The sequence below is a fragment of the Dermacentor albipictus genome, chromosome 7 (assembly GCF_038994185.2).
Source record: "Dermacentor albipictus isolate Rhodes 1998 colony chromosome 7, USDA_Dalb.pri_finalv2, whole genome shotgun sequence".
Lineage (NCBI taxonomy): Eukaryota > Metazoa > Arthropoda > Arachnida > Ixodida > Ixodidae > Dermacentor > Dermacentor albipictus.
The window spans coordinates 83,992,868-84,017,548 of record NC_091827.1 but is presented as its reverse complement, the minus strand read 5'-3'; the positions used below and the strand labels follow the sequence as shown (position 1 = coordinate 84,017,548).

The 24,681-nt window shown below is 49.2% G+C and overlaps 1 protein-coding gene across 4 annotated transcripts in view; it reads right to left on the bottom strand.

The window, feature by feature from the left end:
* Nucleotides 1-24,681, bottom strand: part of LOC139048040 (sulfotransferase 1B1-like) — a 362,107-nt gene that overhangs the window by 16,116 nt on the left and 321,310 nt on the right. For all 4 annotated transcript variants that reach the window (XM_070522422.1, XM_070522423.1, XM_070522421.1 and 1 more), the window contains exon 3: nucleotides 4,737-4,954. In XM_070522422.1, the coding sequence (XP_070378523.1) occupies nucleotides 4,737-4,954 (218 nt within the window). The remainder of the gene's footprint in view (nucleotides 1-4,736; nucleotides 4,955-24,681) is intronic.

The following is a 24,681-nucleotide window of genomic DNA, read 5'->3' as shown; positions in this document are numbered from 1 at the left end:
AGGTCGCCGTGCGAACAAAAGTCTGGAACAAAAGCCCGGAACAATGAGAATTCCGGCTGCAGTCCCCGCCCTTACCGAGCACGATGAGCCCATTAGCGATCACCAGTGAAAGCGTAATGGACGGGAACCGACTACACTGAAACGAAGGGAACGGCAGACAACCAAAAGGGGGGAAAGGACGCGTATAGAGGGAAGGAGACGACCCCGCCTAGCAACGCCTACAGCTCTCTCGATCACCGGGTTACGCGGCAAAAGCAAGATCAAACATCCGCACTGCTCTTCCCGCCAATGAGGCTCGCAAAAAAAAAAAACCGCGCACCGGTTTATGGCGCTTCTAAATTTAGAGCGTGCGGCAGACGCGCAATGCTATACACTGCCACGCGCAGCCTTCCCGATATAGAAGGTGTGCAGTGCGGAGAATAAATTATGTACTTCTTTCTTCTTCTTTTTTGTGATCGAGTTTCCGGCCCTGCCTCTGTTATCGCCGCAGACACAACTGCGACGGTCTTTTGTTCGCGGTACAGAATGCCCGCCTAGCTGCTACAACCAGGGTCATTCGTTGTGGAGGTGCACTAACGGGACGACCGTGAACAGTGGAAAACAAGTGTTCTCTTCGAGCTGTACTTTTTTTCTCTCTTCCAGAAGCGTGTAATGGATAGGCCCGAATCGATCCTACCAAAGTGACCTACATAGCACTCCATTACGAATCCAAAGGCGTCTCGAGCGTGGCACCGGAATAGGGTAAAGAGCTGTCTTTGTTCAGCGAACAGCAAACAGTTGAAGGGGGCCACAGCGAAGAACAAGGGCTCAAGGGCAACACAACTAAGTCCGAAGAACGTGACGACGAAGACGTTAAAGATGGGGGGAAGAGAAAGAATGTTGGGCAAAAAGATTGCTTGGTGAACTGGCAAGGCCATAGAGAATATATTCATAGTTAAGCTAGGATAACGTGCAATTGTGTAATAGACAATTTGCATAATATCGACAACTCTGTGTGCATATTCGGTTCCCGCCTTGTGAAGAATAGACGCGCGTGCGGGCGCGTGGAATGTTTGTGGGTAGCGCACCTTCCGCTTTAAGGTCTAATAGGGCATGATATACGGTATTCTCGCATACACACACGTGGCGTGTTCGGCGAATAACATGGCCTTACTACGAACGCTGCTTGGTTCCCCCGCCAGGAGATCGAAGAGATGTCTTCGTGCTCCCACGCGTTCACGGCGAAGGTGGCATTGACTGCAAAGCGATATAGGCGGCGGAAAGAAGCCTCCATTGCAGGAGATACAACTTGTTTGTCGAGCCTTACCAGGTCAAAATCTACCAAAGCAATTACCCGCACGAAAAAGAGCGAAGCAAATTAGGCAGCGCGGCATATACTGCGTAAGCACGACCTTGCAAACACTGTAGGGTATCCACGCGATCAGGGAAGCTTGTCGCTGCCACCGTTGTGCGACATCTCACCCATGGCTGAAAAAAATGTGGTTACTATCGCTATACGTGGCTACGCAGTGTGTCCCAGCTAACGTCCCCCTGTTCGAAGAAAAAAAAAATGAAAGAACACGGTGCAAGATTCAATTATAAAATCTACGGCATTCAGTCCCCGGACGTGAGGCAACCGAACATTGCACGTCTAAAATCGTGTCTCATACCGTGTTTTTTTTTTCTTTGAAGACTTTGGCTAACGTTACCTGAGACACTGTACCTGTATAGAGGGCGAGTGACGCGGCTCACAACACTGTGCTCATGCTCGCGAAAAATGAGCAACTATCCATTAGCGCACTGTAAGTATTCTTTCAAGTGCACGGACTGGTGAATCAAAGGAGCGCTGCCCTTGAATCGAACAGTCGGAACGACAACGAAGCAACCGAGTTCGCGGGCGAAGTCGGCTCGTTAAACAGGGACCGGCCGCGTGGAAGTACTGCTCCAACGGCGGCTCGCAGCAGTAGATGCGCACGTTCAGTAGCCGAGAAAGGAACGCTGCAGAAACTGCGCGAAAAACGGAGACGCGCGGTAGGGCACCCGAATCGGCGGCCAGAGCCGACCGGTGTCCATCCTCCGCAATGGCGGCCGGTAACCCGCCTCTGGCCACTGCAGCGGCACTGGGTTGCCGGCATTACGCGAGTCCCGTATCGCGAATATAGAACAGCGTTGACGGTGAGCGGAAGCTTGATATGGCTGCAAGGGCGGAAAAATGAGACGAGTGGCGACGTTATGGTGACACGGCCACCCCAACTTCTAGTGACGTCAGTGATTTCGTAGAACAATATGGTGGGGTGTAGTCGATTGCAAGTAAAAAAGAAGAAAAGCTGATTTACATTTAAAAATAGGCGAACGCTTAAGGCGACAGTTTATGCGAACATTATGTGCACCGAAAAGGACGCGTATTCTGTGACGCGAGGTGACGTCACCGAATATCCCGTATTCGGTGACGTAGAGGTGATGTCATCGGCGTGGCGTCTTTTTATTTATTGTCTTTTATTTTATTTAGCACACGCTGGAAGCCTTTGTGAAGCACTTAAGCTTCGGGAGCGGGACGAAAGGGTTGCGGTTTCATTTTCTCCGTAAATGAGCAGTCTTTTTTTTTCTCTCTTTCCAAGAAACGTACTCTAATCTCTGAACGTAAACCACCAGTCAAGACTGATTTCGTAAACCTCCGTGCTTTCCGCATAACGCGCGCGGCTCGCCAACGCCAACGTGCAGTGACGTAGTACGCTCTCCAGATGTGAACCGGGTGTTTGAGCTGCAAAAGCTGCTCATATGTTGGACTGTGACTCATCATCGCCCACAGGGTGTGTGTTCCGATTCTGGCCAGCTTCGGAGACAGTCTACACGACATAGTTGAGAAGAGAGCGTCGAGCCCAAATCATGCAACACATCTGGAACGCGCCCCTGCATCTTGGCGCAACCACGTGTCGACGAGAAATAAACTACGAAAAGCACATCGCCATTTCAGAGCACAGCTCTTAGACGCCCGTTCCTGTGGGCGTCGCTTGAAACCCAGCCAACGAGCACAGCCAAAGATAGAGCGAACTCGGCGCGCAGTGGGGGATGAAAAAAGCGGCGAGAGCGAAGAGGCTCGAGGAGGAAAGCGGAGGAGGATGGTGTAGCGGAACCATGAGGCGGAAGGCGGAGGAGGGTATGGCGAAAGCGTGAGAAGAAAAAAAAAAACGTGGTGCTGCGACGATGGCTATGAGATGGCGCGGGAATAGCGCGCGTCGTCTGGGAGGTTTGTCGGCTCCTGCGAATCGCGCCCAAGCGTCACCCACGCGCTGGCTCTTGCGATCTCCAGTATTACCGAGGCAGTCGCGCCACACTTCGCTCCGTTTGCAACGCGCCACCCGAGACCTATTGTCCGTGCCAGCCAATAAATCGCGAAATGAAAACGCGTACAGAGCTGCGCTCAAATTTCGGATTAGGGAGTACTGTAATCGTCGTTAAACAAAAAAGAAAGATTTTTTTTTCGTGTGTGAGCCTATTGAGAACAAGGCGTGGCTTACGTTAAACAATCAAGAAACCATGACTACGTTCTCGTGTGCGCAAAAGACCTTCCAGTAAAGCTTTCCAAGCCTTCTGCTCAGCCGAACCATTGCTCGAACCGCAAAGTAGCCTGCATTAATTCTTACTTCGATGCTGCCTTCACGAAGCTGTCTCTTTTGCCGGCTTCGACAGAAAGGTAACGAGACTTAGGTGGCCCCTGTCTTTCTCTATTTAGGTCTCTACGAAGAGTACTGAGAGAGCCATGGCCACGTTTGGTTTAGCAGTGAAATTGAGTTCCCCCTTCACACGTGCTAGGCCCCGCGAAATGCAAGTTGTTGAGATGTAAATGATAACAATACAGAGCAGTGCCCGGCTAAACACATTACGAATAATAATACAATAGGTGCAAATCATTGGAATCCGTGTACAGGATATTTTACGTAACTTATAAATAAAGTGGTGAACCGCATCTGCGTGAAACCAACGACATTTGGAGCGTCGTCTTGGCACTTCGCCAGGGTCCGCGCGCATGGTTCTTTCGCACTAAGCGCGGTCGAGAGCGCTGCAAAATGATAGCGCATGAGCGCAGTCACGTGGTTTTATTTCACATTTCGCCGGCTTTCTTTAAACGCCGAAAAAGAATCCCCTTACAGCATGTACGCTGCCACAAAAAACTTGTATCGGTCGTTTCTGAACCGCCCTCTACAACGCAACGAAACGCACTCGGCCGTAAAGTAAACATTAAACAATTTCCGTAATTGATCTCAGTTAAATAAGTAATTAAGCGGAATATGAGAAAATACTCTAACTAGCGCCACGTGACGGCAAACCACACGTCGTTGGTTTCATTCAGCTGCGGTTAACCATTTTTTACACCCTTGGTTCAAGTTACGTGACCCCTTTATACATTTATTGTCCTTGGGTTTTACGTACCTAAATGCACACTGCTGTGGGGTTCTCCGGATTATTTTTTTGACCACCTGGGGTTCTTAAACGTGCACATAAATCTAAGTAAAATGAGTGGTTTTGAATTTGCCGTTTCATTTTGAATTTATATTTTTCTTGTCATTCGTCTCACCGTATAGTGGCCGAATGCCAGCGATTATGGCGCCGTACGAGCCACTGAGATAGGGCGACAGGAGTGGGGAAATAAAATGACTCGTCACAAAGGTACACAGGCCAATGATTCTGACTTGGTCGTTCTGGTTACTTAGCGCGGGACAGTGGGGCCGACTGCAAACAACGGCGGCGGCCGATACCTTGCACTTGGCCTGCTGCAGCTGCTTGGGAATGAGCTTGAGGGGCAGGTGGGTGGCGAGCAGGCGCGGCGAGCGGGTCTTGCGCAGGTGCCACAGGTGTCCCACGGGGGGTCCCACCTCCAGGTGCTGCACCCGGTACACGAGCAGCTTGTTCTTCACCCGGTCCGGGTCGCCGCCGTTCATGATGAGGGACACGATCTCCTCCATCCACGTCGTGCCTGCACACACAGCCACAAACACGCGATGTCACAAACACGCGTCCTCGCTCTGCGGCGATTCCTCCTTGCCCTTTCGCAGCCTACGCGCATCAGTCTGTGCAGTGCTGTACGCTTAGCTGACAATGTTCGAGTAACAACGCACGTGCAGGGCACGGGATGGAGTAACACGCGACGAGGACAACGCCCGTACTCGTCACACTGACAAAGGCGATCAATGTGAGAAAGGACCGCAAAATGCACTGTGAATGCAGCCAGAGCAGACTTTACAAGATTATCTATATACAGAGAAGAACAGATTCGTTCATTCACTGGTTACTTGACTGAGTCATCCATTCATTCGCTCGTTGCTTCTTCCAGATGTCTACACCGTACGGATGAATGCAATGTGGCCAAGTAAACGATTCAACTCCACCAACAGATGCGATCACGAATGTATTTAAAATCTATTGAAATGAGAGTCATGCAAAGAATGTCTCGCTGCCGAAGTCTCACGTACGAAGCTCCGCGAATATCTTTAGCCCTGTGCATTTCCCGCACTTACACTACCACATGTCTCCATCCCTGTGTGGAAAGCCGCCGCCATACACACGCACTCAACGAAGCCAGGTGATGACCGCTCCCCGGCACACGTCACAAAGCACCACTACAGCCATGTCTCACCAAGACCAGCACGGGTCACAGCTAAGTGTTCGTTTTCTGCTGGGCTTTCCATAATATAATATCAATGGCGTGTAACACAAACGCGAACTGACGTACGTTCTCGAGACGTGAACTAGGTATTTGAGTTACTAGCCTTTATACACGTCAGCCGCAAGAAACAAACGAATCTGAAGCTGATTCTCGTGTTAATAACTGCTTAATGACACCTCTCGGAGCGCACATCAGCTAGAGAAAGAGACAGGAGAGGGGGGGGGGGGGGCGGACGACGGTCCACAGTCGACAAGACCACAGATTATTAGCGATCGTCAAAAGAAATTCCAGCAGCGCCAACTGCAAACAAAACGAGATGGACAGTTCAGCAGAGTAGACCGTGCTCTGCTTGCGGTTCGCAGGAAGCAGGGTGGCCGGGCTGGCCGCGTATTAAACCACGTAAAAAAGGTAACGCGGTGGTCGACCACAGAGTATACCGATACTGCCGAAGTTCCCTTTGAAGGTAACCTGAAATGCGCAAGATGCTCTGATAGCAGTGGAAAATTAAGGTTTAATAAGGCAACTGCGGCGGATGCAGGACAGCGATAACTAATAATCACCTGTCATATTTATGTCCATTGCAGAACAGACGAGCTCTCCCAGCAATCTTCATATACCCCTATCTCGCGCCAGCTGACCTGGAAATTTCCTAATTTCATTACACCGCCTAGTATTTGCGGGCTGTATAAAGATCACGTATATTTTCTACGATGGACGTAACTTTCCCAGATGATGACTGTGGTAAAATGACAACGACGTGTATATTTGAAGTTACGTTGCGAAATGGGACGGCTGAGCGGAGCCTGGATGTTAGACGTCATATTATAGCGTCGAATCATTGCTGTCGCTGCAAGATAACATCGGCGTATGAGCGGTCCAATTGGTAAGTGACGTTAATCGCTCACGGTGCCCCGATAGTTAAGGTGGCCCCGCTACTCCGAAAAAGCTTTAAAATGCGTTGCGTCTTCCTCAAGTGCAGGTGCCTGATTCGTATGCAAAATTGAAAAAAAAAAGAGGAGAGTTGCCCCTCAGTAGAAGCCACCTTTTTCGCCAGATGAATGTACAACGAGTCACGCAAAAATAAAAAAAAACGCGATATAATCTTCACCAGACCAAGCTAATCTAATGTTCCTTTTTGCTGTTACCGTTTACACTAATCCGACCAAACAGATATACGCCTCGTCGGTACTACCCTACGGGATCAACGAAACAGAAATAGTTACGAATAGACCGGTCAATTTCACCGATATTTTCACGCATGTTCTACAGTCGACTCCAGTGCGCCACTCATTGGTGAAGTCAAAGAGTTGAGGGCCACGCTGAATAAACGCGGAATAAACGCGTGGCGATGAGCAGAGTGAACAGCGGACTGTCCGCTCTTCGCTCCTCCCTTCTGAGATCTTCGGGACATCGTGTAACGATACTATATGTTGGTTGTTGAGGAAGGACTCATTGTTGGGTTTTTATGGCACAAGGGACAGGTCTGGCCAAAGAGGGCCACTCGGGGAAGGAAATAATTATTACGGGGGGAGCATTGTGTAACACATTAAAAGCCAAACAAATGGACACAACACGTGACTGTCAAGTCCGAACGAGCAGCGCTCCCGATCCGTCCACTCTCAGAAGGCGGAGCCTAGCCGAACCTTTTTGCATCGGTTAAATACTACCGGGACCAAGCATTCTTGGTCTCGGAGGTCACGTGCAGGGCTGACTTTTCTAGGGGAAAAAAAAGCGAAGGGAATGGCTTCACGGAGAATTGGCTGGCCGAGACATACTAAGCGGCGCACTGCTCTCTCCCAGTAATTTATTTCCTTCTTCCGTGTGTTTTGCTGGGGTCAGTCACATTTCCTGCCACTTAATCTAACAGTTAACGACGCACCAGTCTGCGCGTGCGCACATCGACAGGCGTCTGAGCGAGAGGCATAGCAAGAGAGAACGCATATGCAGCGCATGCCGCGGCGCTAGCAAATTTTCGTTATAAGATGGAAGTTGCGACGTGTCCTTTAGAGAGCGTTCTGTCGCAATTTTTTTTCTCAGATCGCCTCATTCATGGCTGAGATGGAAATATTTGAGCCCCGCGAACCCACTATTTCAGGAGGCGGGCTCCACGGCCAAGCAAGACACTCTCTCCACTTGCTCCGTCCCACCTCCGCAAGCGAAATTCCCTCCCTGCGTTGTCCCATCCCTCGAGGATCGCATGACGCATACGTCACGGGCCCCGCTTTCATGTTCTTTTCTCCTCGCTTTCTTTCTTTTTCTTCCTTTTTCTTTTTGCGGCGCTGCGCACTTCCGCTGACGGCGTGGTGCGCGAGCTGTTGACTGTCTGGTTTCCCGCAGCGCACATTTTTTCGCGCTGTGCACAGGGACACATGACTAGCGGTGTAATCCAGTGCTACCCGAATAGTGAGGCAGAACAATTATTCAAGGCACCATCTGTTATTTTTGTCATCTGTTGCTTCAGTTGGCGAATTGAAGTTTATAGAAATAATAAAAGAGAAAAGCGGAATACCTGCGTGTTTATATTGCTTTACTTCGCACCGAAGCAGGAGAGATGTACTTTCGCTTCGTCTGCTTGTTGCCACGGTCCCACGGCCTTGCGGCCACGTGCGCAGGTACTGAAACTATGCCATTTGCATAAAAAAAATGGCATAGTTTCAGTACCTGCGCACGTGGCCGCAAGGCCGTGGGACCGTGGCAACAAGCAGACGAAGCGGAAGTACATCTCTCCTGCTTCGGTGCGAAGTAAAGCAATATAAACACGCAGGTATTCCGCTTTTCTCTTTTATTATTTCTATAAACTCCAATTCGCCAACTGAAGCAACAGATGACAAAAATAACAGATGGTGCCTTGAATAATTCTCGAGGTCACGTTTCACCACGAGCGACGTTACACGCGGGCCCGACTATGTAGGTGCAGGGACGCGAGTACCTCACCGTCCGGTTCGGAGCGCGGTCGCCGCGAGGGAAAGGGAAAACGGCGTTCGGAATTTTAGACCTTTCCGCGGCACGTAGCGATGTAATTCTTGGCAAACACGATGGTTAGCGCGCATTGTATGCTCTGCGCTTGTCAGCTCGAAATGGCCAGACATGGTGAGGGGCCCCCACTGCGTTGTCGGCCCGGTCAAAAATATCAGACGATGTCGTGTTCGGGCCTCAGCACGCGCGTCCTTCACATTAGTCTACGTGAAAAGGCGCCGGCCTCCGTCTGCAGTCTAGCCCACTCCCCCCTCGGCCCGCCGCAAGCCCTTCATTTCGTTGCAACGGTTTTATTTCTTTCCTTTTTGTACAGCCGGTGTTTTAGGGGAGAAGTAGGCAAGATGAGGTCACGACACGGCAGGCGAGAAAAGCTTGCGGGCCCTTTTAAAGATCCGTGTCGCCGAAGCGAGCCGTAGGCGATAAAACGAGCACCTTCGATGCGGGCACGCCGGTTCCCCGGGGAAATATTTAGCAGTGCGCGTTTTGTAAGAAAGAGAGAGAGAGAGAGAGAAACCGTGTCAGAGGTGCGAGGTGGACACGAGGGTGCGGCGGCCCGAAATTGACGTGGCCTGGTGCACGGCGATAAGGAACAGCCCACAAAACACATATCTGCGCGCGAGCCTTAAACGTCGCGACGTTGGACATCACTCGTATGTAGGCGAGAGCGATGAAAAGAAAAAAAAAATTTTCCTCCTTGCTTTCTCAAAACGATCGCGGACGCTAAGTTGAAAACTGACGCTTGACTATAGAGAAGATGAAAAAAAAAAAACTGAAGGAGAATCAAAATGACTGGCTTCGAGTCAGCCGGCAGGGAAAGTTGGATGAAGCCAGGGGCCACACCCAAAAGTAGGACATTTGCCGTTTCTTGAGGAGGTTGCTCTTTTTTGTGTTCTTTACCTTTAGACGCGACCGGCTTCAAAACCGTCGGAGCCTTCCAAATTTTTTATATTTTTCTCTGCTTCAGCAGCCAGACCTGGTCCAACATGTTCGTCTCGGGCGCGCTCCGAGGCGAGCGCATTTGCAGGTGTGTCGTTCTCGTTGTCTCTTGTCTATCTCGCCCTCTCAGCTCCGTTTTCTTTACCCAGAGGTCTATCAGCGTCGGTACGTCAGCGAAATTTCTCTTCGCTGTGTAGTCTGTCTATAGGGAGGAGTAGGAAGGTAAGCACAGATGTGACGAGAAAAGAAAAAAAAAAGTAGTTGCAGTGCGAGCTTTACCTCGATGAAGTGTTTCGGTCTGAATTCGAGAGTTAACGGAAGGTAAAAAAAAGGAAAGGCTCTTCAATCAAAACTGATTCTCTCGCTTTCATTGTCGCTTGTTCTTGTTTCGAAAGTGCTCCGGTGATTTTCTTTAAGCCGGGTCGATTCCAATCTGGAAACTTCTCGTCGCTTCGACAGCTGGACGGCAGGCAACTTGAGAAGCGGCTGAAAAGTTACGTAAGAACAAGAGAAAGCGCGAGAAAATGAGGAAAGAATGAAAGCGCGATGGAAAAGTCGGGCACCGAAAGCGAACGCGTCTTCGCGAGAGAATGTTAACGCCGAATGAAGCGGGCCCCAGCTCGAGGGATGCGGCAATTAGCGTCGAGTTTTCTGCAATAATTACTACAGCGAAGATTGGTGCTTGTTTCTATGAGATCTGCAAGTACACGTGGATACAGCAAGCGTGGGAATGAAGGACAGTGTACATTGATCAGCCTAAACATCATTCGTCTGCTGTCAAACGGCGTTGCGGCTTTGCAAATTTATCTTTTCGAGCAACATATCGAGTTAGCATCCAAGGCACGGCGGTCATGACGTCCTTCCAACTATTGTAATAACTTCCTGCGCTTGCAGTACAGAAAAGCGTGGCCTCAGAGACTGTTTTTTGTTACTCCAAGAGAGCCCGCGCCGTAAGCATGCATTTGTGCACAACACATTGCGTTGTAAATGCAACAATTCGCCATGATTACGCATGTGCGCGCAGAATAATTGCTTTGTTGTACCAAAAAAAAGGAAAGCTACGATTGCACTTCCTAATTTAGAAAGATAAAACGTTATACGCAACGTCACAAGAACGTCAAAAGTCACCAGCTCGATTACTAGACGGATATCCATGCACGAACCTGTAAATCTGCACATGATTGTCCGAAAATAAACAAACTTTAAACTTCGAACCGTCATTGCCACGGTGGATTCGGGTCAACAAGGGAGAACTCCAAACGAGCACCATGGCTTGCCAAAAAAATAAATAAAATGTAAATGTACTCAACAGGCGACAAGTCTAGGTTAGGTTAGGTCCGGCTGCTGCGAATCATACAGACTTTTATGTCACGCGAAAATTTTAATCCGGAGGCCCTCTACAGCGACGTTTCTCACGGTCGATCTACGCACGCCGCTTGTGGAGACGTACATTAAACGCAGTCACTCGGGGCCTCTCAAGAGATTTTTTATAGCGCTGCAGCGCAGTCGCCAAAGTGAAGACGGGCTATAGTTGTTCCAGTGACCGACTAGACCGCTCAACAGCGCGCGCTACTTAGATAAATGAAATAAAGAAAAAGAAAGGAAGCAGCCATTCGTCAGTCGTCACACTGCGCCGTTAAACGTTCATCGCGCGCACAAGCAACGCCTAGACGTGTAAGGGACACAACAAGAAAAAAAAAAACGAGGGGTGGATGGGGAGATAAGACATAACGGCGCGAAATGGCTGTCGGTCACGTGGCTCGTCATTGCGGCGGTCGGTGCGCGCGCGACGAGTCTCGCACGGCAATAACGGCCGCCCCTTCGCCGATGCCGCAAAAGCGCGCGCAAACGAGGACGCGCGAGAACAACCTAGGCGATGTGGGGGGGGGGGGGGGGGGACAAGCGTTTATTGGCTCGTACACGGACGCGTCCATCTACGCGCGGTAATGGACGTAAACGATGCTCCGGACAGTGCAAATCACGGCGAAGTAAAGTTTCTAGGCCGACCTCTCACCTCTACATCCCCCTCCCCCGCCCTACCCCACTCCTTCCCTCACAAACATACACGCACTACGCGACCGATCAATGTCAGAACGCGCACCTGGCCAGTACGGCAGACCGAGGGAGAGGAGAAAGGGAAGAGAGAGAGAGAGAGAGAGAGATTTCCGACGTTGACGAGTTGGGTCGAAACACCTGTCCCGTTCCACGGACTAGCAGGATGGAGTTCGTGATGTGAAACCAGACAAGGGGAATGGTGGGGGGGAGAGAGAGAGAGAGCTGAACTAGGTTGACTTGGCTACGACTTTGTGGTGCTATAGTAAAGAAGAAAAGGAAAAATAAACAGAACGGGAGAAAATACCGGAGAAAACGAAGGCAACAAAAAGAATCGCCAATCAGAAGCAGTGCTCCAATACGGTTACGACATACGGTGGGGCAGTCTGCATTCGAAATCACGTTCGCGAAAGCTGATATACGGCCGAGTTCGTACAGTATGCATGATTCACGCTGGGACGAGAACACTCATTTTACTAGTCCGCCTTCATGGATTACGGCATGAGATGTGATACGAAGGCCCTGCTTGGCACTCTTATACAAGCACGAATGTCCGCCAAATGCGCCTCAGCCGTATATTTTGCCGCTAATAAAGTTGGAAGCGTTTCATGTATCTACTGCCATTGCTTGACGCAGAAATTAATCCCCGAAGACCGCGGTACACTCGCGGCACTTACGATTGGCCGTCAATTGCTCTTAACTGTTCTAGAGTAGAGTTAAAGATTTTTTTCGTGAATCGGAGTCGGGTTGTTATAGTGACCCGTCGCAACTAGTGGCAGCTAGCGGTGATAATGCAGGCGTGCCGTCTTGCAAGGCGATCTCGAAGGATAAAAACAATGAAAAGTGAAAGAAAGAAAAAAGTTGCATAACAGGACTTCCTGGTATGGGGGTGGGAGGTGGAAGGGGGTTGTATTCTGCAAGTGTCCACCTAGTGGGCAACATGCCCATCTCGTGCGCTGCTGAAGCACTCATTGGCTGAGGGCACCTGCCTCCCGCTAACGCGTGCCCAAGCCCAGCGTGCGGCTTCAGCGTAAATTAGAACCACACAGAAAGATGGAGGCCACCGTGACGTACAAGCGTTGACCGTGACTGCGGGGCTGACGGCACGTGCTGGGAGTGGACAACGCGAGGTAAACTGAGACCCAGACAAAGAAAAGCCCCTTTTACCTCTGGCGAAAAAAAAAAAAAGAAACGGCATACAAGCATCGGCGCGGAGGTGTGAAGGAGCTCCGAGAGTTTTCGAATGGCTTTGTGCTCGTTTTGCTGTCGGAGCTCTCTGGGGCCCAATTCGTGTTTCTTTTCATAATTCTTTCTGTTCTTGCCAAAACGTCTGTATATCTGTAGGATAAACCAGTTAAGTTTCCGTCCTCGAGCGTAAGCCTCCCTTCAGCACGCTTCAACACGAGAGGTGGGAGGTTCCCGGACATCGACCTGGCAGACAGAGAGCCTCTTCGGAGGAAATCCCATACAGGTCAGGTCAGGATCCGGGCACACTTGCCTTGACGCGAAATCGCTACGTGTACTAATGCAACCCCCCCCCCCCCCCCTTCTCGCTAAGCTGCCTGTTACGCTGCTGTTGCTACGCAACGTTTCAGCGCTGGTTGACCACAGAGACCTTAATAATACGATCAGCATTTTTTACGAACTTCACGCACTTCTACGTATGTGAGTACCTAACCTCTTTCACGCCAACTTAGGTTAACACTTGACACATATGTGTAACTGGGCATGTGCCAGTGGATTAGCAATCATACCTGGCCAATGCTACAGAGTACGCATGCGCAACTGGGTGGGTCCGCGGAAACGCAAGCAGAACAAGAGGGAAGAATGCGAAGAACTCGATCGGCAACAGGAAATTGAATAAGTCAGCTACAGGGAAGTGAATAAGTCGGCATAAACAACAGTTGCGCGCGAAGAAAGTGAACAGAATGGGACCCGGACGTGAATTGAGCGAGGGGCGTTGAGCGGCAGGGAATCCAAGACGTCGGTAACCGAAAATCGAAGTCGGGGGCGGCACAGAAGCGGAGGATTCGACCAGTAGGCCGTGTTGCTACATTCATTCAATGGTAACTGCATTACCGTCAACGTTCTTCGCGAGATGAGTTGTGAGGTAACTTTTTGCGTATACTGGGTATTTTCTCGCGGCTCCAGTCGCTTCGTCCGATTGTGGATAGATAACGGAAGGCGGCACGGGTCCAGCTAGGTACTGACGAAGGACGCAATGAAAGTGGGAAACAGTCGTTTGCACACGCACGGTTCCTGATTTTCTAATCCGGCACGTTAGGGTCGACAGCTGATCACCAGTCGACAAAGAGCAATCTTGCGCAAGGCAGACCCGACGAGCACGCGATTTACATGCCGAACGACCACCACGCGTCAATTCGACATGACTGTCTGCGGCGTAACGCGTGCGCTTTGAGCACTTCCGGTATCGACATGCGAACTGCCGCCAACTCACACAAAGTAGCTAACCAGTGGGCTTGCGCCACTCAAACGTGGCGCGCTCTATAACCACTAACTTCAGTTTGATTTTTTTTTTATTTTTACTTTCTCTTTCGCGATTCCAGCGAACTATAACAAAGATCTTGAACGGAGCTCGTGCGGAAATGCTATAACTTTCTTTTTATTCCCATACAGTCCTAAATGTATGTATACCGCACGCCAAGTGAGAATGCCTGAGAACCTATTCTAGCGTGTAGCCACAGTGACGCAGCCCGTTGTGACTAGGCGTATAGGCACTCCTTTTCTTTCCGCAGCCAGATAACGCTGCGCAACTGCAGATTATTTCGTTCGTCCATGTGAAGCGTTTAATAATATATGGGGGTTTACGTGCCAAAACCACTTTCTGATTATGAGGCACGCCGTAGTGGAGGACTCCGGAAATTTCGACCACCTGGGGTTCTTTACCGTGCACCTAAATATAAGTACACGGGTGTTTTCGCATTTCGCCCCCATCGTAATGCGGCCGCCGTGGCCGGGATTCGATACCGCGACCTCGTGCTCAGCAGCCCAACACCATAGCCACTGAGCAACCACGGCGGGTGTGTGAAGCGTTTAACGCACAACTTGATGTTTTGCACGCCGGGCAATTTCTACGTGCATAGTTTCTTTTACAGAGGTAGCTGTTATGAGCTTAGTACCCTACAGTGGTTTTGATGTCCTCTGGTGTGTGTAGCTGGAATGTCAGAACCCATTGCGAGAATTTATCAAAATTAAAATCGAACTGTGGGGCTTTACGTGCCAAACCACGACCTGATTATGAGGCACGCCATATACGCCTCGTGCACCGCCTATAGAGGCGCCACTGAAAGCCACCTAGCGGACGCTTCCAACAGTACACGCGGGAGCAATAGCACACGACCCTTCGCAGCAAGGATGGCTGAAGATCGCGGCTGCGATTTCTCCTTTGTTCGGGTGCCAGGCTGCTTCTTTTGCGGTGACAGCTGTGGGGAAGATGCTGACCTCTGTGCGAGCGGGTATGAACACGATGTTACCGGTGTTTTGGACAACATGGTCCATATACGTGCCAGGTGCGTCCCGCAGACGAACGCCATGAATCTCATTTACATGAAGTGGAGCTCCTGTGAACTAGCCGATAAATTTTGTTGATTAATGCGATGTCTCGCTCGTGTGTTTTTTTTTTTTAATTCTACCCTTGCCGTAATGCTGCTTCTGTACCTCAATAGTAAGCACCCGTCGTTAGTGCAGACTTAAACTACCCTTGCCGTAATGCTGCTTTTGTACCTCAATAATAAGTACCCGTCTTTAGTGCAGACTTATATCAAACAAATCCGCACGGTGCAATCTCTGCATATGCCGTTGTGATTTTTCTGCCGATGAATACATGTGACATCGCCGAATAAGTGCAGTCGAAGTCGCCTCAAGAAGAGTAATCACCACTTTATTGATGAAAACGCGTGCACTAGCCAACGAAGTCACCAAACACACGGGTTAATAAAAACGCGTTTTAGTGCTGTACCACTGACGCAATTCTGCTGCATACGCCGATGAACTACCGTCCCCGCTGCAGTCTCTGCCATTTTAAATTCCCCAAGGGAGCTGCTTGGAAACGTGCAAAGCTAAATACTGACTAACTTTTCAGTACTTTTTTATATTAATGGAGAGAGGTGCCACATGATATATTTAAAGGCAGATCAGCGCCAGTAAATGTAGATGAGCGCAGGCGGCAAGTCCCGGTTTAGTCGTCTGCAGCGTAAGTATGAGAAAGAATTCAGTTGAGTACGAAACTCACATGCAATAAGGGACTACGTTGTGAAACAAACAAATCACTCGGCGTGTTAAGTTTGCTCAGGCAGCATCGAGGTGTGATGACTTCCCAAACGGGACGCGAACTTTTCAGCGAGAAATGGAACAAAAATACCATATGCAGCAGCTATTAGCAATTCTCGCCCTGAACTACCCATTTTCTAAACACATTTCCAAAAAAGTAAACAATATCTAAGATGCCCTCGGTCGAAAAGAATAAAGCTGTTAAAGAAGCACTTCCTTTGTATCATTCCGATAAGACACAGCGTGATTTATACCCTTTACAAACAAGGCAGGGTGAAAACTTCGCAGCTCAAAAGAATCGACAAGAGTTATGCATGGAGCAACTAGCAGCAGTTAAACATGTGCAAAGCCACGCATAAAATAGATGTAAAAACAGGAAGTGCGCGACAGCTGGTGCGAGGATTTACCGTGCCGCATGAAACCAACAATTTCAGTCCTTGCAAACTTCAGTAGCTTTAACATACAACGCAATGCGCTCGTGCAGTCGTGCTGCCTAGCTAGCGCAACGCGGTAAAGAAGCGGAAAACAATATAAGCGGCAAACAGCATTCCGAACTTTAGCGAAATGCCTTTAAACCACATGCTGCACTGCAGACGAACTTCGTTGCTCACGCGTCTAACTATAGTCGAGTGGAAAAAAACACCGACGAGACAAAGGAAAAGATGAGAACAAGAAATTTCCCTTCGAAGCGACGATCCATTTTTGCTACCGTTGCTCCCACTGATGAGGCTTTGCCGGGAATGATTAGAACCGTATCGCCGGCACGTTTTCACCGGTATTTGAGCCCCCCACCCTGCAGCAATTCTTCTTCGACATTCCCTGAAGCTTTTGCCACCCCACACGTGCGAATGGTGTTGCCTATCTTGCTCTGAAAACGTGAATAAGGCAGATAAGCACGATCAACGACACAACAAACTAGGGCGTGCCCCAGGCTCCTCTCCCGCGTGTTCTGCGCAAGGCAGCCACCAGTGGCGCGTATTCAGGAACTTCGGAAATTTAGACCAGCTGGGGTTCTTTAACGTGCACCTAAGCAAAGTACACGGGTGTTTTCGCATTTCGTCCCCATCGAAATGCGGCCGCCGTGGCCGGGATTCGACCCGGCGACCTCGTGCATAGTAGCGCAGCACCGTGGCCATTAGGCAACCGCGGCGGGTGAGAATTTACCGCGAAGAAATTCACAGTGCTATCCGAAAATTTCAATTCCGGACACCTGAAGATCGCCAGGCAGAAATTTTACTGCGCCAGCATTACATTCATCCTTCACTTTCTACATCAGCGTATAATCATTATCATCGCCTGCCGCATCTTCCTCGGCGCGTCGCCCTACCGAATAAAGCGTCGAGGTAACGGCCATCTTACAGTTGGTGGAGGTGCGATCTTCTCTACGACAGCCGTTATACCTGGACGCATTATTCGTCAGGACCGTGCGCCGAAAGTGACGACGTCGGCGATGATGACGATTATACGCTGACGAAGAACATGAAGAGTGAATATTATGCTGGCACTGAAGCCTAAGCAACCCCGGCGATGCTGCGTCGAAGAGCACCACACGCACGTATACAACACTGCGCGCCCGACATCTTGAGCGCTCGTACCAGCGACTGGTCGACACCACGTACTGCTGCTTATGCACTAAAAAAAAAAAAAAAACGACGCCGAGGCGCCAGAATATAAACAGTGCCATTGGCAAGGAGGTGAAAGTACCATTATGGGAAAGAGGAATATCGTGTCTCTCAGCTTCTTCACCAGCGGGCTGTTCCACATACACAGACGAACACGACGCAAACTATGAAAGCACCATCGAGTCCCGCTTCACTCTAGTTAGAAGCAGACTGCTCACGCACGCCTGGCGATGTTCACTGCTGCCGATACCAGACGAAACAGTGCAACATTCACGCTATTGCGTCACTGCTCCACGCTTCGACGTTCCACGAGAGGGACCTCGAGGTGGAACGACCGACTCTTTAGTGTGGATACGCGGCCGGCTGTTGGAATAGCAATGCATTTACGTACTTACGTAGGCGCCACGGCGCGCTTCGCAATTATTGTTGGAAAAGACGCGAAACCGCGCGAAGAAGCGACTCGACAGGAGAGGGCGCCACTAGAAACTACGCTTATCCAGTGAAGACAGGTCCACGGTTTGGGCCAACAAAGCACAAAGACCCTTCCGCAAGAGAGAAATTAGAACTCGTTCACCTCCGTGGCCATCTTTATATCTGGAACTGGTACCAAAACAATTAAGTAATTTAGGTACAATGACTTATAGAAATAACTATTTATTTTATTAGGAATTGTTTTGCTTAATTATTCACAACTGAAACTTCAATTTTTCATACATCGCTTTTGGTTAACTACTGAGGTTAGTAAAGACTGTATAAAGAAGATGATAAAGGTCAAACCACTGCAATAAGCAAGTCGGGGTATACGAAAGTGAGCGTTATTATGGGCTGAATTAAAAGCACTAGCTCGATCAGTTTGCCTCGTTTCGCGGCGTCGATTAAAAAAATAAGTAAACTAGAAAGACTGCAGAAACCCCAAGAATTCTCAACTCAAGAACTTGTGAAGGCCACTTCTGTCGGTTTTCTCTTGAAGGCGTACCAATTACTGGCCGTTAATTAGGTTCCTTAATAAAGGAAGCTGTAGGTAAGCAGGTGCACAGGCTGTTCTTCCTAAATCGACCTCGACGAAGTCGTCAACGGTGAAGCAATTCACCCTGATATATGCAATATCAATAGTAAAAACAAGAAACAAAAGGCAAAAAAAGAAAAAAAATACTCCTCGCCACGGTGAGATGTAAACGGCGCGAAGCTTGTTTAAAGTTGGCAGAAAGCAGCAGTCGCGGATGACACGAGCACAGCCTCGTCGCACGCAGCTGTTAGCTTTGCGGCGTCACGAGGAAGCAGGTCACGTGCTACGGAGCTTGCCGAGGGAACAGCGTTTGTGAGAGGCGCATTGAAGGAGGAGCGCGAGAGATAAGTAAACAGATTTAGACCTCCATACAGCCACTGCGTCGCAGTAGCATTCATTCATTCTGGGGGACTGGTCAAGAATACGGACAAACGCACAGCCAGTGGCGGCCCATGTGACCACACTCGTCGAGACGGCAGTCAGCGCACCCCCGATTTGTCGATCGACTATACATCCGAATATATATCCGGCGAGGAAACGACGACGAACGCCAGATGCGCGTTCCTTCTTTCTTGCTAACACATCTTTCTCGCGTGCCCTTCAATGCCGACAGACCGCTGCCCCGTCGGTCAAACGGGTCAAGGAGCCCACACGCTGGTCATTCACGAGGGGAAGCACCTTCGAGCGCCTGTATATAGGTGCCGCTGGTTTATAATTAGACCAGCGCGTTTGCTCATTAGCGCCACAAGAGTGAGGCCTCTCCTACGTAGCGTGATCACGAACACGGGATGGTCAAATAGAGCGGCCCTACTCGATCAATCGGTCCACGTGGCGGCTTTATATATGTGGCCGTCTCCACCCACTGAGAAGCCAATTATTGAGGTAGTCGCGCTTGTGTCGTGACCCGGGTCCCTAACCACGGTCGCAGACTGTCCAGGCCAAGGCTGAACAATAATACTAGCGCTGCTGCTTAAAATTTACATAAGGGTGAGGAAGCAATGCCAAATGGCCCGGATCTGTCACTCGACTAGCTCGTGTTTTCTTGAAAAAAAAAAAAAAAAAACACGGCTATATAGACTACCTCGCTAAGAGCCATTGCAAAGTATATTTCTTGCTTTAAAGATTTCTTGTGATGTGACCTGGTTTCAAAGTTTGCTCTGGAACGTGAAACATGGTTCCGCGAAGTAATTGGATGGAACGTATTTTTGTGCATAAAACTGCACAACTCTGCCGGCTAAAGCTACGAAGATGTCTTCAATATGTAGTGGTGTTCATTGACGATTTCGCCTACATGATGTTCTTTCAGAGCCCAAATTATGGACTAAGATTTGCCAAATTGACCATTACATTGATTGATAATTGACCATTTGTCAATTGCAATCAGTCGACTTGATTGTTGCAGGACTAGTAACAATTCTCTTCCACCAACACACTGAACGTATTTCCTGACATATACACAAAATTCTGTGCCCTTCCGCTCTGGGAAGAAGGATGACCAGCGAAGCTGCGAATAAATTGGACAGGACCCACGCACGCACGCACGCACGCACGCACGCACGCACGCACGCACGCACGCACGCACGCACGCACACACACACACACATACACACACACACACACACACAAGCGCGCGCGCGCCATGGCAAACATATTAAAATGTCCGCGTTGGTCCATTTTGAGCCGAGAATTCCGCACCGAGGTGGTAAAACAAGGACACACAGTGGATTACATCTGCCTCAGTTGGCCTTCCATTTCCGTCCTTCTGTCATCTTCACTTCCGTTTTAAGCGAGACACGATTCTTCTTTTTTTTTCAAATGAGCAGATAAGCACTTCAGGCAGTCGGCGCACGCAGCGCGTGTCCGTCAACGCGAAATTTCTTACGCAGCTCAGGACTCGACCGTGCCTGTCCAGTCGAGCCCCTGCTGGACTGTGATGTGGGGCCGCCCTCTCACGCGGCCCAGTTGTGCGACGCGTTCGGCGTGCGAACGACGCCAGCCATTCTTCGAGATGCGCCTCTCCTGCCGCGAGACAGCTTCGCCCGGCGTCTCAGTGTTTAGATCGCTGTGGCGGAGTGCTCGCGAAGGATAGCCCTCCCACCTCCCTGGAGGAACGGCTGGAGGTTCATGTGCCAGAATCACTAGGTGGGCGCCGTAGTGGAGAACTCTGCAACGATCTCGGCCACCTGGGGTCCTTCAGCGTGCACGCAATGCACGGTATACACGCGCGTTTCTTTGCGTTTAGCCCCCGCCAAAATGCGGCCGGATCCCGCGAGCTCGTGCTTAGCAGCGCAAAGCCACCAAGCAATCACGCGTGGTGCTCTCTTAAAGTACAACTGCTAGGTATATATTGTGTGCCGAGGAAAACATGTCACCTTGAAATAAAAAAAAAAAAAGACAAGTCCATTTGTCTAAACGTCTCCCACTTCTACTGCAAGGTGTCTCCCATTTGTCTCCCGCTTCTACTGAAAGGTGAAGGCATTCACAATAGCACGGCAGAGCGCTGGCGCCGAGTAAACATAGACGGCGCCATTATTCTGCGCCCGACACTTCGGCGCCCTTGCCCGGGCCTCGTCCGCGATCTCGAGCCGTCACCTTCTCCTCGCGCCCATTCTCGCAAGCGTCAAATGGCTTCCACGAAGCTGGCCGTTATCGGATCAGCTATATACGACTGTGATTGTGAAAGCGTGATCCAATGCACCGCCGTGTCTGTCCGGGTGTTTCGTGAGTGCGCTATCACTCGTGAGGAATGCTAGCGCCGTCTTATCCAGGCGCGTCTTTATACGAAGGCACTGCACATGTGACCCCCAAGTTGCTCTCGGTGTACGAGGGCTGGCGCTCGGGAGTAGAAAGGAAATAGAAAATATTGTATTGTATTGTATTGTATTGTATTGGGTTTTATGGCGCATAAGCAACTCAGGCTATCATGTGCCAAACACATGGTATAATTTATTTCAGAAATTGGGTATCCTCAGCGAAAGTCCTTGTCAGGACAAGGACTCTGAGGAGCCTAACAAATCAAATGGAGACCTCAGCGTTCTTCTCAGGACTGAGAAAATGGGTGAGGTGCATCATAAGATGCGTGAAAAATCTGGGTATGAATTTTTAGAATTAGTAGTTCTGTGATATATTATATTTCGTTTAGGATCGCTGCGTCTTTCAAAAAACTAAAAACAGATGAAGTTCGTACAAGTGGGTTATTACTCCTAAACGTAGACTGGGATGGAAGGGAATGCGTTCATTGTAAAATACAGTAAAATATTTTTAGAGCGCAGCTCTTTGGCGTCCGTTCCTGGGTTTCGCGTCGTCGTCGGCGTTGTCGGCCTCGTAACCAGCTCCGCCCCCCTTCGTTCGAGTGGGAGACGAAGGACGCGAGCCGCGAATGGCGGAGACCAATGAGAGCGGCCCCTTCAGTGACGTGCGCGCGCGATGCTGGTGTCATGCGGACCCCCCTTACGGCTCGATGCGCACTCGTGTCTGGTCTCAGCCGATCCGCTCGTTTCGTACTATCGTCTGCTCGCGCCACAGCTCTCGCCCGCGCCTGTTTGGTTCTGTTGGGTCGGTCTCGTTCGCGCTTGTTTTGGTTGTTATTGTGTGAGATTGTTTCTTAATCTGATTGTATGCGCTATGCGAATTGTATAGTACTTTCTGGAAGCCATGCGGCACCAGCGATCACACTGGAACCTTTGACGAGTCATGTATGAACGCCGGCTCGCTTGATCCGCAGATCAGATTTTCGACCATTACCGACTCTGCTACATGTCTCTCTCAAATTCTTTGCTTCAAAATATCGCGAAATGGAAACACGTATAGAGCTGCGCTCAAATTTCGCATTAGGGAGTATCGTAATCGTCGGATAATTTTTTCCTTAGCCGTTCGAGTTGTGTGCACGAGAATAAAATGTGATTTACAGTGAGTTCATCTCCACATTTCTCACATAAGGGTTTGTCTTGTTTTGTCAGTAGAAAGTTATGCGTTAGGTGTGTGTGTCCGATGCGCAGGCGGCATAAAATTACTTCTATAAAACGTTCCTGATGCCTGCATGATCTCCATTCTCCCAGAATAGGTTTTACTAAATGTAGTTTGTTATTTCTTCGCTATTCCATGTACACTGCCATTTTTCTTTAAGCTTATTTTTTACTAACTCCATGCAATCCGCATAGCGTATATTTACAGTACTGACATCCTTATGGCAGGCTTGAGCAGCACACGACACAAATCACGCCGGACACAAACGCATCAATGTTAGCCAAGAACGGAAAGCAACCAGTGGTGATAATGTGGTACGCTTTGTGGCGCGAGGACCAGACGTACGTGGCCAAAGAGTGCCGTGCAAATGGTGATGAGTTATCAATGTCCAATTAATTACGTTGAGTGGATGTAACATGGAAGCAAAGAGACCTCACACCAGTTGCTGTACAAACGCGCAAAATATACAGGGTGATCATTTTTAAGTTTTATGAAATTTTCAAATATTGCATGGCGCAGATAACAGAATTCTGGTTCTTCAGCTAGATTATTCAGAGAGTTCCCCATTATTTGCAATCGAAATTTACACACATTGTCATCCAATTAAAAAAAAACATCTAATTAACTTCTCAATTACGTCATGGCACATATCGCAATTCACGAATTGTATCCGGTGAGTTCGCAAGGGGTATTGACTTGGAACGAATTTCCAGAACTGCGCCACTTTGGAGACATTCGCCATTAAACTCGCCGTAAAAATTCACTGTTGTTGCACTTCTTTGACAAGATGTTCCTTTATGGGCTGAAGCACAGAAGTAACTGGAACGCGCATCACATGGGCGTTCCAGCGTGTATTTATACATGGCATTATAATTATCAACTGCGATATACATTCAATATATTGCATTATTTCGTCCCGTACTTTGGGAAGATATATCTCGAAACTGGTTTCCTGGAAGTTCATTTCGAGTGGATGCGTCTTCCAAACTCGCGGCCTACAATTGGTAAATTGCAATATGTGCCCCAAAGTAATTATCTATAAGTTAATTAGTTAATTTTCGTTAATCAGCTCGATATGTGTTTCAATTTCTCGTGCAGTAATGTGCGCCTCTTCGCATAGTATAGCTCAAGGGCAAGAATTATGCTATCTGCCATCGGCGATATTAAAAAAAAATTCGCTAAACTTCAATACTCTCACACCGAAGATCTACTAAAAGTATGAAAATGACTGTAGTGAGGTGTGATATGAGCACAAAACATATATTAAGGAAGTTATTGGCTGCTTACAATGTAGCAGCAGTACTAGGTAATTTACGTGTAGCACTACTGCCTCATCAAGGCACTTGAACCGAAGTGCCTATAGACACGTACAATACCAAGTGAAACTGTCACGGCCGCAGGCTCTCATGAGAGGTTGGGCTACGAATCTGTTGGACTGATAGCTTACAATGTGCGAATGTCATTAAATAAAATAAATAAAAAGTCAAAGCTGCTTTGGTGTCGAATAACGGTTCTGTGCCAAGAAGCAATGCCGGGTGTACTGGAAGACGTCGTACTTAAAAAAAAAAAAATTATGGGGTTTTACGCGCCAGAACCGCGATCCGATTATGAGGCACGCCTTAGTGGGGGACTCCGGGAAATCAGACCGTCTGGGCTTCATTAACATGCACCTGAATATAAGTGTACACAGGCGTTTTCGCATATCGCCCCCATCGAAACGCGGCCGCCGTGGCACTGAAAGACGTATGTTAAAGGGAAAGGAATATCGTTCATTGAGCCTCTACGTCACGGCATTCCAGCAAGACACGGAGAACGGTCAGCGACTCGCCACATTCGATACATTTATCACGCAACGTCTGACAACTGATCATCCCGTCACGGCAAGGCTAGAAACGTTGCTTTCGGGATCCATCCGCATCAAGGGTCACATACAAGCCGCTAGCGAGTTTCCCGAATTAACCCCCCATACCCGGTGCCGAATTTCACCACTATGTCACGTCTTTTTCAAACAGGAACGGATTACAAAAATTCGAACGGATAGAGTTTAGCATATCTCGTTGCTGGGCGACTCGGTACATCTTAATGCGAGCCCCGAAGGGCGCAAGCACACGGAATATATTTTCTTCCCTATACTTTGCAGGTGCAAGCGTTTGTCCCTTTCAGGCTGGCATAGCATTTGCCTTTGCGCT